This window comes from Ruditapes philippinarum, unplaced genomic scaffold, assembly GCF_026571515.1.
Source record: "Ruditapes philippinarum isolate M1 unplaced genomic scaffold, ASM2657151v2 ctg5237_1_1_1_1, whole genome shotgun sequence".
NCBI classification, from domain to species: domain Eukaryota; kingdom Metazoa; phylum Mollusca; class Bivalvia; order Venerida; family Veneridae; genus Ruditapes; species Ruditapes philippinarum.
The window spans coordinates 27501-40265 of record NW_026862652.1 but is presented as its reverse complement, the minus strand read 5'-3'; the positions used below and the strand labels follow the sequence as shown (position 1 = coordinate 40265).

General features: G+C 31.1%; 2 protein-coding genes across 3 annotated transcripts in view; both read right to left on the bottom strand.

Moving 5' to 3' along the window:
• Positions 1-383: 383 nt before the first annotated feature.
• Positions 384-2275, bottom strand: LOC132719730 (uncharacterized). Of its 2 annotated transcripts, none has more exons than XM_060703579.1 (2): positions 2114-2275; positions 384-1210 (listed from the first exon to the last, which is right to left on the bottom strand). In XM_060703579.1, exon 2 carries the CDS (start codon positions 1198-1200, stop codon positions 496-498), a length of 705 nt encoding a protein of 234 aa, XP_060559562.1. In that variant the 5' UTR covers positions 1201-1210; positions 2114-2275; the 3' UTR covers positions 384-495. The 2 variants fall into 2 exon arrangements, with proteins under 2 accessions (XP_060559562.1, XP_060559563.1); XM_060703580.1 differs by lacking the exon at positions 2114-2275 and adding an exon at positions 1859-2011 and having other exon boundaries at positions 388-1210.
• A 921-nt stretch (positions 2276-3196) lies between these two features.
• The window catches only part of LOC132719731 (methionine synthase-like), a 36731-nt gene continuing 27162 nt past the window's right edge, over positions 3197-12765 (bottom strand). Inside the window, exons 19-27 of the mRNA XM_060703581.1 lie at positions 12094-12175; positions 11359-11457; positions 10641-10716; positions 10186-10341; positions 9557-9738; positions 9049-9185; positions 8438-8504; positions 7464-7565; positions 3197-6236 (exon numbers count right to left, since the gene is read on the bottom strand). Coding sequence (XP_060559564.1) covers positions 5949-6236; positions 7464-7565; positions 8438-8504; positions 9049-9185; positions 9557-9738; positions 10186-10341; positions 10641-10716; positions 11359-11457; positions 12094-12175 — 1189 coding nt within the window. The 3' untranslated portion in view covers positions 3197-5948. The remainder of the gene's footprint in view (positions 6237-7463; positions 7566-8437; positions 8505-9048; positions 9186-9556; positions 9739-10185; positions 10342-10640; positions 10717-11358; positions 11458-12093; positions 12176-12765) is intronic.

The following is a 12765-nucleotide window of genomic DNA, read 5'->3' as shown; positions in this document are numbered from 1 at the left end:
AGGAGGCAAGGGCAAACCATTTTCACAATGCCGCCCGTCAGTAGGTATCAACTCAGATTTTGTTAATCTGATAATGCAGTAATCTATATTACGGAAAATGGACTGTCCAACCGAGATAACCGTTCGTGCCGCCAACGATGGTCTGAATGAAACGAGGATATCAACCTTAAGAAAGATTGATATTTTTTTAAGACCATTAAAATCATTATTGGTTAAGTGAAATGTTCAAGTTTATTGCAAAAGCTAAGAAGTCAAAATTCCGTGAACAATGAGATTTTATAAAGCATAATTAAATAATGTAAGTAATATGCATTTCTTTTTTTATTTAAACGTGTAATTACATAACAAATCGTAAAACAGATTGACAAGATCAATGAAAGTAATAAATTATAAAATAAATTTCATATAGCTCCTCACGAGTAAATTTATTGTTTTTTTTTAAACCATTTTGGTTCTTTAAGAGATGCCGGTGTAGGCTATTTTATCTCTTTCTGATCATTTCGAAAACATTTTCACCTTTGAGGGTACTTTCTTCAGCATTGTCTGTACTGTATTATTACCACAAAACCTCGCAACTTTTTCATCAAGTTGTTCTCTAATATTTTTCTCAAAATTAATTCTTCTTTCCACTAAATATTTGTAGATTTGCTCTCTTTCTTTCAGTTCATCTTCATCAAAATATTTTACTTGCCTCGTTTGAGATCCTAGTCGACCGTCATGTATATAAGATTCTAAACTTGTCCCTTTCCTCATAATCTCCATTGCTGTTTTTGGTCTGAGATCAATTTTACTCCTCTGCTGATCAATCATAAACAAACTGTCTGCTTCAATATCCGATTCTGAATCACTCTCGCAGCCGCCATCTTTGGTAGTGTGTTTCTTACGACGTGAAGTTCTCCCAGATGACACCGCCCGGCTAACAGCTGAGCGTCCGCTTGGCTTGCTTCTTGGCGTTTGTATGTATTGTCCGACAATTAATTCGTCGATTGGGTCATTTTGGTAACCTTCGCGGCCGCGAAATATTTGACGTTGTTTGTCTCGGTATTTTCTCAACCTTTTCTTCATTTGTGTTTGAGACTTTCCGAGTTCAATCGCCGCCGAATATTTGAGTAAATTCATAGAGTTAATTCTCATTTCATATATCCTTTGTTCAATAATGTTGGCTCTTTTAGAAGCCCGATCAATATCTGCCTCGTCCATTTCTCTTTTACTGAAAGAGAACAAAATTTATGAACTAATGTTTGTAAGTCATAAATATAAATGTTAAATGGATGTCGAACAATATAAAGTGTATTGTTACATATCTTGGGCAACATAAGAAAATAGCCAAAGGCTTTATATATAAACAACACTATAAAGTATGCCGTATTATTAAAAAATAACAGAATGACAAAAAGATTGCCTTGCCAAAGTCTTTATCATTTCTTACTCCTTTCTCTAGATTTAATTGGTAGCCAATCTTCTTTTACAGTCAAAATAAATCAAAATCAAATTTTCTATTTATGATTTAGAACGTGATCCAAAGGTATGTTAGGAGCATAATTAAAGGGTTTTGAAGTCAGCTGATAAAATTTTGAAGTTTTTTTCTAAAGAATATGTTAAAACTAATTGTCAAAGTAAGTCATTGCCAAGTGACAATTCGAGTGACCGTTGCTGTTTTTTTTTCTGGGCTGTATGAATTTTTATATACGACCAGGGATGGGAGCGCACACCCCTAGCCACTACCAGTTTTACTTGACGATAGACTTCTCGATATTTTACATGTTTCATGACAGGGTATTCCCTAAAGAATTTTACTGAACTTAGACAATCTTTTTACAACCAAGCTAAAACAAAAATCATAAACAAATTGCCCCACCTGCTGATTATCAATGTTAAATTGTCCTGGTCTTATTTTGCGTGAATATTTAATACAACTTAAACCTAGAGATTATTTTTTCAGAAAAAGCAACGATAACATTTCAAACACATGAACTGCTAAAATGTATCAAATCCACGAAAAATGAAACAGTTATATAACCATATTCATTAATTAAATATCACATTCTTTCGTGCTAATATATTTATTGTATATATGTTTGTTTATCTTAGATAAAATATTTTTCGATCTTACCTTAGAGATATTACATAAAACTGCAAAATCACAGAGATAAATCTCGAAAAAATTATATCCCTTTTCAACCAATGTAATAAAACTGATATATTAGAAACTGTAATGTGGATATTGGAATGAAAACTTGATATCTTAATAACGGTAATTATACTATAAGATGACTCCTTATCTATACCCGAGACATAATATAAAAAAGCTGGTAATAAAAATGATTTATAATTTCAATACCCTTTGATAGGTTAATTTTACAATAAAACTTTTATTATGTGAAAATGTTTAATGTACACGAAACCTATTTGGCTATTATATAAAATACATGGTTTGTATTTAATCAGGTGGACCCCTGGACTATTGCATTGAAAACAGTTATTCACGATTATTATATAAGAAAAAATATATTTTGAAATTATGCAATACTGTATTGATATATACAAACATAATATTTCAATAAACAATTCAAGAAAAATCCTTGTCAAATAACCAAGATGTTAAAGTTTAAACATACATTGATTGAAAACTAAGTTTTAATGTTTGGTTAATTTGTAGTTGAAGTATATAGATATTATCTTATTCAGCTGCATACAGTATATAGACATGCTGCGCCTTTTATTCGGACACCTATCTAATCAAAGTACTTAAAGTACTAATTGAAGGGGATTTTGTATTCTGCCAGACTACTTTTTAACAATGGACTTTAAAAGCTATCGTATTTTTATTTCTTTATTAATTATGACACAGAAAATAAATACTTAAAGCTCATCATGCTACGATATTGTACTTCTTAATCTTCTGACCAGCAACAATATTTCATTTGTTGCCTAAATTGTTTGTCACAGGTTCTCTCCGTGCATAACTGAATCAACACATGCGACCAGGGCAGACCAAGATCATTATGCATGTACTTACTTAAAATGTTCTCTAAAATGACAAATGGTTTTGTCAAGATTAAAAGATGGACACCTTCGTTTATATAATTAACATATTTAACTTGGTAAAGTTTAATGACAAGCCCACTGTTTATTTATGGGGAAGAAGTGTATACATGTATATATGAAATTTTAAATAGAAGACTAAACACTCGAACACAGTTTATCATCATTTATTTTCATAAAATAATAAGATCAATGTAAAAATCAAAACATGAAATATTTACAGTACGTATTCGATAATATTTGATTGCCTTAACTAAAGTTTGCTAAAAATAGAAAAACATGTAAATTTCTATGAGACATGAAGCATAGGAAAAACATAAATTAAATCAAGTACATGTGGAGTACAAACCAAAATATGAAGGTTTCCAAGAAGGGAAGAGCTAACCATAACTGTCCCTTGTCCATAAAAAATCTGGTCATAATTTGTTAATTCATTTTAAATTTTCCCTAGTAGATGCTACATAGAACATGGATAGACATCTTTCCAAGGTATATACAAACAGGTTATAGATAACAATAAATGCAGTTATAAGGTAATAGTTGTGACATTACTTACATTATTTGAGTATAAAACTGTACTTGGCAATGCATAAATACTGTCATAAACTTTCACATATATGTATTTTCATGTGATTTTGCTCAACAAAAAAAGTAGAAGTATGACAAATTTTCAAGAGCACACCTCTCTCGTACATTTATTAAAATCAAATGTGAAAAAAGGAATGTATAAATGCATGATACATTTCATTTTCCACCCTACCCACTAATAACATTATATTATGTGCAATCGTTGTGCTAAAGTGTATATCTCCCTAATTAAAGTGAAATTATTCTCATATTTTCATCGTTAAGTTAAGCTGAATTGACTATATATAGACACGAAAAGGGCAAAAAACATTTTCTGTTTTGGCTTGACATTTTTTTCCTTGAAACCAGTTTCTATTCAGCGTACTTTGATAAAACAATACAACTAATGCTATTAAAAGATAAATTGGATTCCAGATACCACAGCACCAAATACAAAGTATGTAAACAGTAAAGTATTAAAAGACAAACTTTAAACTTTGTTAAAAAATAGTCAGTTAACAAATATGTATAAAAGTAAGTAAAATCCATAAGAAAATCTCCTCATGTAAAAAGTATCTACCTTTTAAGTAGAAGATAACTTATCAGTACAAAACAACAAGAATTAAATAAATTATACACCCACTGTCACACACACTTTAACAAAAATAGTAAATTTAGTAAATAAGTTATTTGGAAAGGATTTAAAAGATTTTTTTTTCATTTGACACATTACATAATGAAAAGATAAAATAATGTTTTAAGTCTATCCACTGAAGTAAATAGACTTTACTAAGCACTATTGTATCCTCTAAGATCCATACAAAGTTGTCAAAGGCTTGAAGAAAAAAAATTAACAGAAAAGGTACAAAAGATTTTTTATGCTTACTCTTACATGAAGCAGTTATAAAATTTGTCTATGCCAACTTTATAGAGCAGACAGAATCTTTTTATTCCTATCATACTGAATGTTGTAGATTACATAATACCGAAATCCCTGAAAACTTACTATGGACTTTTCCAAATTTAAAATGAGACAAGTTCATTACGTAAATCAGGTGAGCAAGTGGTAATATATTTAAAATAAACTTTTGAGGAAAAAGTTGTTCTAAAGGTGTAATCATGTATAACAATAACAACATGGAGTTACATTACAAAAGAAATGAAACTCTTACATGTTGCTATAAAGAGAATAAAAATAATATTTATAAAATCTTATTGCAAGATTCACTAGAATGAAAAGTGACGTGAAAATCATTTTCTTCAGAAATATTGACACATTGCTTTTGTTTTTAATTTTGTTTTAAACAAAATTTTAACTTAACTGTATTTTGGAACACCTTAATCAAGGGAGAGAAGAAGCTAAACATAATCTTCCACTGTTAGTGTTAACACTGGCCACTGCAAATAAATTCAGTTTAAATCAGTAACAAATATATACAATCACATGTACATGTATTTCAGGAAATAAATACAGTTTTGCAATCATTCCCCCAGACCCTTTGATAAATCATGGACAGGAACTTTTTTTTGGACTAATGCCAATGTATAATTACTTTACAAATCAAATGCATTAAAACATGCAAATAAGGAATGGATATAAATTTTGCCCTATATTTTTAGTGTTACAATTAGTAAAATAATTTAATATTTAGTTTAATGCCCCACATATTAAATACAATTGCAAAACTGGCAAAAAAATACTGGCAATATAGCAGCACATTTTTAGCTTTAGGAGTATCAAAGCAATTAAAAATACAACTCAGATACCCTGGTTACATCATAAATATACCAACCTTTGTGACAGATAAAATTCCATTTCATCTCTTTGATCCTTTAAAACATTTGACAAGGCCATTCTTCAAAAAGATGTTGGGTTTGGTGTTACATGACCCCGCGTTATTAAAATGATTACCATAGTTATACAATTTTTTTTACATTGAAAAAATAACTTAAATGAGTTTTTTTTACCTGTCAATCATTGCCAAAAGTTAAATGAATCTTGGGCTTTGAGTGAATGAATTAATTAACTACCGAGTTACAAACCAACAATTTTTTTAATGTGGCCTAATGAAGAATTGTCATGTGAAAGGCACAAACATTTACAGTTTTTTGTCATAAAAATCACATAATTATAAACACCGTTTTTGTTCATATTTTTGTTTTTGAATATTAATCTTTTTACAATAGAGATCAATAACAAATTTATTTCAAGCACTCTTCTAGTACATTAGCAGCTTTGATAGTACACGTGAATTCTATTTTGATACAAAAATAAAATCTCCACATATGTATCCCAATTTGCTCAAGTTCGGATCTACTGGTATGCAGTTTATCTATTACTCAGGGTCATAAGCTAGTACACTGTTACACCACCGTTCTATGTCCGATACACTCATTTGTTTACGTGCGGCATAACTCTGTACTTGGTCTTTGTTTATTTTGCCGGTGGCAAAGTATGTACTGTGTTTGTTTGCGAAATATAGACCTGAGACGGACGCAGCTGGCTCCATTGCCAGTGATTCTGTTAGTGTTATACCTACACTATCTGCATCCATTAGTTTCCACATAATTTCTTTCTCCGTGTGATCTGGTTGACTAGGATACCCAGGCGCTGGTCTTATACCCTGTAATATGTGCGAAAAAGTTTTTTACCCTTCCATCAAACAAAAGCTAAACTATTTAGGTTTTAGAAATATTAAAACTTGAACAAATTCATTAAAGCTTATAGACTTATACAATATGTCAGCTAACCCTAGACTTAACTTCTTGGACAAATTCATAACAAAATTATCATTAATATGGCTATAATATTAGAGACAAAACACTTTTTTACTCTTAGTACCAAATAAAAAGTATACCACACAAACATGTGTAAAATTAGACTTGACATGTCTACAACATCTTTTTCATCATCATTATTTTGGAAAAATAAATCAAATTCAATTTCATATAGATGTACTTGTATCATAGTTTGTGGCCTTTCTTTTGAAAATGTGTCCGAGCAAAAAATGTAAACCTATAAATGCACAGTGCTTGAGCTGGAGTACAGGTATTAGTTAGCCGCAAACCGGTTACAGCACTGTCTGTCGGGATAGGTTGATTGGCTACATTTTTTTCTGGGGTTCACTTATTGTGACAACAGGGAAGGGGCAATAATACAAGTCATATTCAGACACTCATTTATTGGTTAAATTGGAGTTTCATATTGTTACAACAGGGAAAGGGTTTTTAATTTTGCTAATGACACAAAAGAGAAATAATATGCTCCCTATGCTCTTTCTATAACATATATATACTATATGGTGAAGAAAGACACTATGTATACTTCAGTGCAATTTATCAAATGGTTACTTGGGCAAACAATTGACCTTCCTAATGCTATATGATAGGTATCTCATCTGATAAAATTCAATAATCCCAGCAGACTTTGATACTCTACCAATCTTAACATTATCCAGTTTTTTGTTTTTTTTTACACAAATGACATTAAGATGTATTACTTTGTTTGTTTGGTTTTACGGCACACCAACACAATTTTGGTCATATGGCGCCAAAACAAGAAAGATGATTTTGGCTTACCAAGGGGGTTTCAAACTTATCAAAACCTCCTCACCTACTAGAGCTAAAAGATGTATAGACTCCAGTAATTCGAACCCATTTAGTTGCCTTTTACGATCATGCAGGGATTAACAGTGGCTGTAATTCTGATGCTTCAGCCCTTAAAGGTAACCCCTCAAATCGGAAAGGGGAAGATGTATTACTAAAATTGCTATATTTTGACAGTAACATTTCAAAAGGGTTTTTTAGAAAGTAAGGTTGCACAACAAATAAGACAAAAACCTGACAATCACCTGATATTTGATTTTATGTAGACCTGCAGCATCTAAAGCTTCCTCCGATACATAGCCCCACAGCTCTTTCCTAACTCTCTCATGTAACTCTTCAGCAAAAGCCTACAACGATAAAAGTTTGAAACATTTTTGCCGCTTCAAATGCGCACTTATACATTAACATTACTTACCCTTCTGGAACTGAAAGTGATAAACCTTTGTCACCAGTGTAGAGCCAGGCCAGCCGGCACAACCATGCAGTCTTACCAGGTTCTATACTGTTGGTAGCTCAATTTTTATATCAAAATCTCTTAAAATTTCAATGGACTGTTTCAAATTCAAACCTGGGCAAATCCATTATACAAATTCATGCAGAAATAGCAAGTCTAACAACAATGGAACTAGTAGAAACTGCACACTGTGCAGCCTAGCCAGAAGTTTAGTTGCTCAGTATTATATTAAGATAATGAATCCTTTAAATTGTGCATTTTTAAAATTTGTTCACAACTGCATATCTATCTAAGTCTGTTCTCCGATACTAAACACAGGACATACCACACAACTCTTACATCTTTATGTTATTAACAATACAAATTAAAAGCATAGGCTTTGACTGAAAACACTACAGTGTTAAATAGGTGGAGGCAGATTCTAGCCACTTTATAAGTTAAACTTCACACCACAAAATCATATATAATCCTATAATACATTGTACTTTAAAAGAAATCATAGTTTCCTTCATTTTTAGACAAAACAACAGATTGATATTGGATATATTTACGTTTTAATAGACACATCAGATTATTTAACATAAGATATAAGTATCGTCACGACCATACCCTTGACTTACAAATCATAAATTAATAATTTTTGACTTACATAATCATAAATTAATAATTTTATCAATAGCACCAGATATCTTTTCATGTTCATATCATAATAATAAATTATAACTCATTGACAGGAACACAAACAGGTAACATATAAAATCTTACCTCTGCCAGTCTGTCTGCTAATGCTTTCACCATAATAATACTGTAATCATCATACTGACTCTCAAACCTGACAATATCATAGATATTTTGTCATATCATTACCCAATAAAGCAAATTTCCACTACTGATAATGGTAATACTTTTATTATGAAATAGATATAAATTATGAGTGCATTGTTGTAGAATAATGCACAGTTTGAGTCCAAGAACATAATCACAAAGGCGTATGAGAGTGATTGATCACAAAGCATTTGAATGATAGACCATGTATTATAACAATACAATGCATGAAAAATAAATATCTATTTCTATATTTTAACATGTTGATAAAAAAGAGAATCAATAAAAATATGTTAAAATTACATTACATACTAGATGGTATAACACAATGTGCTCAGGTTCTCAAAGCAATCTCTAATAATAATAATATGTTAAAATGTTACATGGAATCAAGCAGAATTTATAACATTTAGAAAATTGTCAAATAAAACACAATTCAAGACAAAAAAAAACAACTTAAAACATAATAATATGTCAATTTCTGTTATTAATTTTGAGCTCCACTGATGTGTTCACTAGTTCATAACATTACAATAATAAATCCAACATACTTCTTGCACATTTTGTCGACCCCATGGCCGGCTGTAACAGCAAACAAGCCTATATGATCCTGAAGTCCAGTCTCTTTTGGAGCAATAAAATCTGATAAACAGGCATAGGGGTCACTAGATGCGGAGTCTTTTACAGCCTGAAATATTGTAAAACATTTCCCTTTATAGCTGCATTTATCCAAATGACTAAACAAATACTAGTATTCCAAAATTCAACCCTTAAGGAAACAAAATTATGAGATTAAGAATGATATAAATATTCACAATCAATTTGAGTCTTGGCACCTTTTTTGTATGTCAAAAAAACTTGAAACTTTTAATCTCTAGAATTTTTATCTGCTTTTAATTTGGATTTATCCATTTAAAGTGTAAGAGATTTTCAAAATCAAAAATACAAATATTGAGCTATTATCGGTATATAGCCTTGCTGATCAGAGGAACAGATGTACAGGCTCGCTTGGCTCTATACTAATAATCACTTTTGATTCAAGCAGATGTACAGTAATACCTGTTGTCTAAGACCATGTAGAGTTTGGAGGTGTTCCCCGGTCTCACTGTACACTTCTATATCATCACCTACACTGCTGGCAGGGTAGAATGCCACTATACCATGAGCCTTGATACTCCCTGATTTTACTATCTCTCCCAACATTTTCTGGGCATCATCATATACCTTCTTGGCTTCAGTACCTACATGTAGAAAATTATCAATGCAATATTATTTTTATATTACTATTACTCAATGTTCAGCCATAAAAGTAAATTATGAAATGCTACTGTTCTTATAAATTTTCAAGATTACTCAAAGAATTGAAGAAAACATCAACCAAATCTAAAGCATTCTGAACACAAAACAAATGTTCGCTATAGAAATTATTGTAATAAAGTTATATCTCAAAGGGTATCATTAAACAGTTATGTGGCACAAAGGAAATTCAGGTAATTTAAGTAAGATCATTGACAAGTATTACAAGTTTCAAAGGTATACATTGTAGTAGAAAAAAGGAGGTGGTAAAATAAACTTTACTCTGAAACTGATGCCTACATGTATATGAGTAAAATAGCTTACCCTATTATCTAACTATGACAGTCAAATTAAACATGATATATACTCCTTTATCAATATAAAAATCTTACCAACAGTTTTATCCTTGAATATTTTAGGATATCCTCTATTTGGATATTTTCCTCTAAGTTGCCATACATCAAAGAATGGTTTCCAGTCTATATAGGGTATTAATTTGTTCAGGTCGTAATTCTCAAATTTCTTTACACCAATAAATGATGGAGCAACTGTAATAAAATTGTATGAGAAATATTTATATGTGCATAATGTGTTTGAATCATTTTCTAGCAGATTGTATTAAAAGCTTTGATTTAGTAACAGTCATATGATATCTGGCAAGTACGTAACAAGTTTGTTCTTTGGTGTGCAAAATTTTTGGACTGCAAATAAGGTGTTTTTCGTAAATTTGCCCTGTCCAGGCATTCATTGTTTATATAAGCTACATGAATAGTACAATTCTCACTTCTTTGGGTACAATAAAGGAGCAAAACCTTTTACATACTTTTAACAGCTTTTGGTTACTTACCAGGCACTGACTCTCCTATCCAGTCTATCTTAAACCTTTTTTCTTGAGCTTTTTCTAATGTCAAATATTTTTTGTCCTGAAACATAAATTCAGATATAACAGAATCATTTTCAAAGACTGTACATGTTATAAAATAAGAGAGATTTAAGTACAAGTAACTGATTCTGATATTGTGTCTTTAATCCTAACCCTGCTGAGCTTGTCTCCTCTTTTGACAAGCATTTATAAACAAATATCATAACAGGGTCACTAGCTGAAAATCATCATATGATAATAATGTGTCAACATCATTTAATATCTGGCCATCCTTGACTGGTTCAAAGGCCTTGAAAGTAATACAAGATGAAAGCTTCTTCTATCAAGATAAAAAGAGTTGAATAATTAAGTACATTGTATACCCCAACATTTCACTGTTATTGTCAGACCACATACAGACAAGGTCAAATCAAATATGCCCCCACCCAAGTAATGGGGGCATAAAAAGGTGAATACTTCATTTAAGTCTCTTGAGTAAAAGACCTTCATCAACATTCTTTAATAATGAGCCAAAAAACTCTATGAAATTTCAAAATTATAATGCAGTGGTAGTGATGGTAGTGATAATATAATTTTTACACTAAACCTTGGCCAAAAGTTGCATCAATGCTGAGGTGAGTAAGAGTTCTGTTATTCTTGCATTCGTTGAGATAAGAAACTAGATTTAAGATTAAAAACTCACCTTGAGAGAATCATAGTGGTCAGATCTGATTTCCTCATATTCCTCGTCTATCTCCTCTATATACTCTTCCCTATCATCCTTTCCTAGTAAGGTACTACACTAAAATACCATATATAATATACACAGAAATTACAGAAATATGCAAATGAAGTAACTTCATTCATAAAGTTAAATGCATGCTTAGTGGCGGCGTGGCCGAGTGTTTAACGCGTCGGACTAGTAATCTAAGGATTGCTGACCGCGTGGGTTCAAACCCTGTCAGGGGCAAGCCGTTGTTTCCTTAAGCAAGAAACTTTACATTCATTGCTTAGTACTGGTTTGTTCCAGGAATGGATTCGAGAGTGTTTCAATAAGCTTATAGCTTCCAACACAATCGAACTATAAACCAAATGCATGTTTTAACAACATGACGGAGTGAAGAGTAATGACTAAACTTATTGTAAGAGTATTAAACCAGTTTTATTGACCTTGATGTACTTGACGTTGAACTCATTTGTGCCAAACATTTTGTGATGTGGTTTTCTAGGTAGTTCAAAATTAGGAACAGGCCAACAAAATTTTTATTTTATCTACTAACTACTTAGAATTTCTGTCATATTCCGAGTATGATTATTTGTATATATGTCGCAAAGTTTTCATAAATTTGGCAATAGTGAAAGGCTAAAAGAGGATATACAGCTTTTTATATACAAGATAAGATGTTCAGCTTAAAATAACATAATAAACTTTATTTACCACAACAACACTTTTGGAAGCATCTAGAACATGTATAACAGGTTGTGAGTATCTTGGTGCTATCTTTACAGCAGTATGAGTCCTGAAAAAGTGAGTAGATCTTTTTTATCATATTTTTTCTTATCATATTATTCCTTATGATGATATCGTTTGAGCACTGCATGCCCATTAACATTCCTCTGCCAAAGATTCTAGATTTTTAAGGGGCATAACTCCCAAAAGTATTGCTTCCAAATTATGCCCTTTGTCTAACAACTGCACCTTGTCAGGATAAGCAAGTATTCCAAATTTCATGTTGATAACTTTTGAAATGTTTAAATAATGGGCTACATTAAAGTTTTTTCATGACAATGATGCAGCTTCTGTAATAGCTCAACTTTTTCTTCAAAACAGACAAGCTAAAAAAGACAATTTTAGCTTTTACAAATGTCAGAAACTCAAAGTATGGAAAATCCATTATCATAACATGGCAAAATATTGAGAATAACAATCAAAATTTATAAGAAAGAAATATCTTCAATCTAGCATAGAACTCTATTCCTTACATCATAAATTCATCAAATTAAAAAGTTGCTTTGTACTAGTTATTTATCTAATAAACATGTTATCATTTTTAGCTCGACTTTTTTTTTTTTTGAAAAAAAAAGTAGAGGTATTGTTATAGTCAGGTCG